Source organism: Athene cunicularia, assembly GCF_003259725.1.
Source record: "Athene cunicularia isolate RWA chromosome 3 unlocalized genomic scaffold, athCun1 chr3_part1, whole genome shotgun sequence".
Taxonomy (NCBI): domain Eukaryota; kingdom Metazoa; phylum Chordata; class Aves; order Strigiformes; family Strigidae; genus Athene; species Athene cunicularia.
In genome coordinates this window covers 65,504,248-65,507,615 of record NW_020799097.1, presented here as the reverse complement: position 1 = coordinate 65,507,615, position 3,368 = coordinate 65,504,248, and the positions used below count along the sequence as shown (strand labels likewise).

The 3,368-nt window shown below is 37.9% G+C and overlaps 1 protein-coding gene across 1 annotated transcript; it reads right to left on the bottom strand.

Annotated features, from left to right (window-relative positions):
- Window positions 1–804: 804 nt before the first annotated feature.
- Window positions 805–3,368, bottom strand: GJE1 (gap junction protein epsilon 1). Its single transcript, XM_026846209.1, has 3 exons — window positions 3,275–3,368; window positions 2,706–2,888; window positions 805–2,324 (listed from the first exon to the last, which is right to left on the bottom strand). The coding sequence occupies exons 1-3, from the start codon at window positions 3,275–3,277 to the stop codon at window positions 1,929–1,931; spliced, it is 582 nt and encodes a 193-aa protein (XP_026702010.1). The 5' UTR covers window positions 3,278–3,368; the 3' UTR covers window positions 805–1,928.

Sequence of the window (3,368 nt, the reverse complement as noted above, 5' to 3'; positions counted from 1 at the left end):
AGAAATATCAAATAACTAATTTATATTGTGCAAATCTGATATTGTTGACTGGACATATATATGTAAGACCGCATATAACTTCTATTCCTATTCATAGGGAAAAAATAATACAACATTAATGCTTTAATACAGTGAATGTATTGAAATTTATAATCTTGTTCTTGATCACCATATTAAAAAAATCACACATCTAGTTGTTACCCACTTAGTTTAAATAGCCCAGAATCAATCAAATCCAAGACACCTAAATCATGCAATTCTGTTTCTGTAACGAGGACTGCTTTTGTGGGTGAGGATTACAGGGCTCTTATAACCCAACCTTGTTTAGGACTGCTTAACTAACAGTCGGTGCTAAAAGATTTTGTAGTAATTTTTCCAGAATTCTCCAGATATTCCTGAAAGAACCTGTCATTGGGATCTCAACTTTTTATACTTATGCCGAATGTTTTTTCACATAAGTTAAATTTAATTCAAGAAGCAAAGACGTTCTTTGCCAGTGTTACAGGCCTCAAACTGTCCAAAGATGCTGACAGATTCCTTTTGACTTTGATGGTTCTTGGATCACTGTTAAGTAGTGATGACTCTGAGTCTCTTGTTTCACTGAGATTCGGAACAGAAATTGTTAAATTTAGTAGCTGTAGAAAATTATGAAAGAGGAAGAGAAAGAAACCTTCCATTTTTTTCTTCTAGAAATTGAGGGTATTTGAAAAACAAACAGGAAATAGCTAATTGTTATGATTGCTAGTTGTATATATTTTATATAGGAAGCCGCCTCCTCCTTTCTTTCCAGTTCTGAAATGTTTGTTTTCCATTATCCACTTCAGCACAAGGAATAAAATAATTTTAAGTTGTCAGTCCTTACATTTAAGATGTTTTAGTCCTTAAGGAGAAACATGAAAACATCTGATACTTAAATGAAGATCAAGATCTAACCTATCCAAACACACTTACTGCATGGAATAATTTCAGTATACAACTTCTTTTTAACTGTTATTCTAGCAACTTTGGTCGGAGCAGTAAGAACTTAGATGTGACACACACAGCAAAAAATTCTGTGGGCCCTATTCTGCAGTCACACACAAGCAAAACTCTCACTGAAATCAAGGCATGATTGGACCCAGAAAAGGCTTTTCTCCAAGATTTTCTTTTGACATTTTTAAGCCTCTTATGCAAAACTAAGTCATAAGCCCCTTTTACTCCTTCAAAATGTGATCAAACATAATTGGTAGAAAACCTCTACATCTTAAGCCAAAACATAGTGAGGGTAAGGCATGCCAGTCAGCACAAAGAATACCATTCTTCCACCTTTAAAAGGACATTCACAGCGAGCAGATGACAGTAGGAGGACTTCTGCAAAGTAAGCTGGTATCGATGGATATGTTGTCACCACAGCCTAACCAAGAGTCTCTGCTCCTGGGGTCTGAGACACAGGTTGCAGCAGTGGCACTGCTTGGGAAAATGTTTGAATGCTTTCTGGTACCCAGAGATTATCCAACATTACTGCTTTATTCTCAAGCCATAAGAACATGTAAGAAATTTGCAATAGTTTTTCCTGGAAGGTAAATAACTTTATTAGCTCCAATTGCATGTGTTCAGAAAAGCTGTGAATAAAAATATGTTTATAAATAATCTCCTCCTCACACACAGACACTCCTCTGGAGGCAAAACTATTGTATGTGTCAGGTCATGAAGACATGTTACTCTCGTAAATCTTACTGCCTTTGATCTTGGCATGCAAACAAAAATTATTCATGAAATGTGGTAGCTTTTAGATGAGGAATAGATGACTACTCTGCAACAGTGATCTTGGGTGTGGTTCTCTTCTGCAACACTGCATAGACGACAGGAGATGTTTTTTGTTAGAGCTTGAAATCGTTGTTATAAAACTTCAGGTGGACAAGGTGGCAAATGACTAGGAGTGATTGATATCACTGAGTTTTTAAGAAACCCAGCCTTCTACATGTGATCTCAAAAATCTCGGCAACACACAAGAACACTGTAATCACAGTAAATGTGTACATTGCAATAAGAAAAATTGTCTTTTCAAAGTGCTCTGGCACCATGCACCGGGTAACGTTAAACTTTTTTTCAAGTGCTCCCATATCGCACATGTAGATTGCGTTCACTTTGAAACCAAAGAGCTGAATCTGAAGCCAGAAAGCCACAGCTTCAAGGATAATCCTTAAGAAAACAGAGAACATATAAAACCCAGTGTAGAATGACTTTTGGAGGTTATCTTCCTGTTTGATGCTTTTACATGCAGCATAAAGATGAAAAAAGGCCCCAGGTACCAGTACAATCACCAGCTGTAACGCCCAGAATACCTAAAATGTAGCAGAAATGTAGCTGTCAGATCATTTACAACTGCATTGGGACAGCTAAAACACGCACATATTGGAACATTTTGCAAGTCTGTTTATAATATATATCAAATGTATAAACACTAAGATAACAATAAAGGTAAAAATCACTTTAATTTGCAAAGTTTGGTTGGTTTCTGAAACGTGAGGATTGTTGTTATGAAGGATAGAAAGCAAACTCCATATTGAGTCTCAGATGAAAGGTTATTAAAAAGAAAATATTCATGAAAAAGCTAAGTGATAATTAACCCAATCAGTTTCTACTTCTTATAATGAACAATTATGTCTAATTTCTGCAGTATATTTTCTTAACATTGGATTTCTACAATAATAAAAGAGAATTACCTGAGGAGTTATAGGCCTGAACTGGTTGTAACAGAAAAGATTAACCTCTCTCTTGTCTGGGTCACAGCTGAAATGCAAGGCCTCGTTTCCATAAACGGCAAAGCCCAAAACGCCAAGGAAAAACATACGCACTGAGCCAAAGAAAAGAGTGTGGAATTGGCCAATTACCGTTGGTGGCCTGAGCTGCAAATCACAGGGTTATTCAACATGAAAACAGAAATGAACAGCATTATTGTTGGAGGCCTACTAGCTCTTTTTCATTATCCAAAATATTTATTTTATTCTTGGTTTAAAAGGAGAGAGCTTGCCTGTGGAGGCTGCAGTAGCTATTTAACAAAATAACGGCTTAGAACACTTTATTGCTGCCACTATTTTTATATAAACATTCATTTGTCTAGCACTTATCAGTTAATTTGTTCCACAGCCTTTCTCTGTACTCCGCTGTTGCAGAATGCACCAGACGGAGCCGAACGCTCCGAGCGCCGGGCCCTCGGTTTCGCTGCTGCGTTGATTTACGGGACGTCAGGTGACGGCAAAACAAGGACCGCCGCGCCAGCCGCAAACCTCACCATACTTATTCTTGCAAATTAAATTCCAGCTCTCTCACGGGGCCATTTCTAGCACCCCCGGAGGCCTCTGTCGGCGGGCATCGCGTCCGGCCCC

Bases quoted from the DNA above. Each gene is read 5' to 3' on its own strand.
- GJE1 (XM_026846209.1), bottom strand. The intron at 2,325-2,705 runs GTAATTCTCTTT...GCTACATTTTAG, and splicing joins TCAGGCCTATAACTCCTCAG to GTATTCTGGGCGTTACAGCT.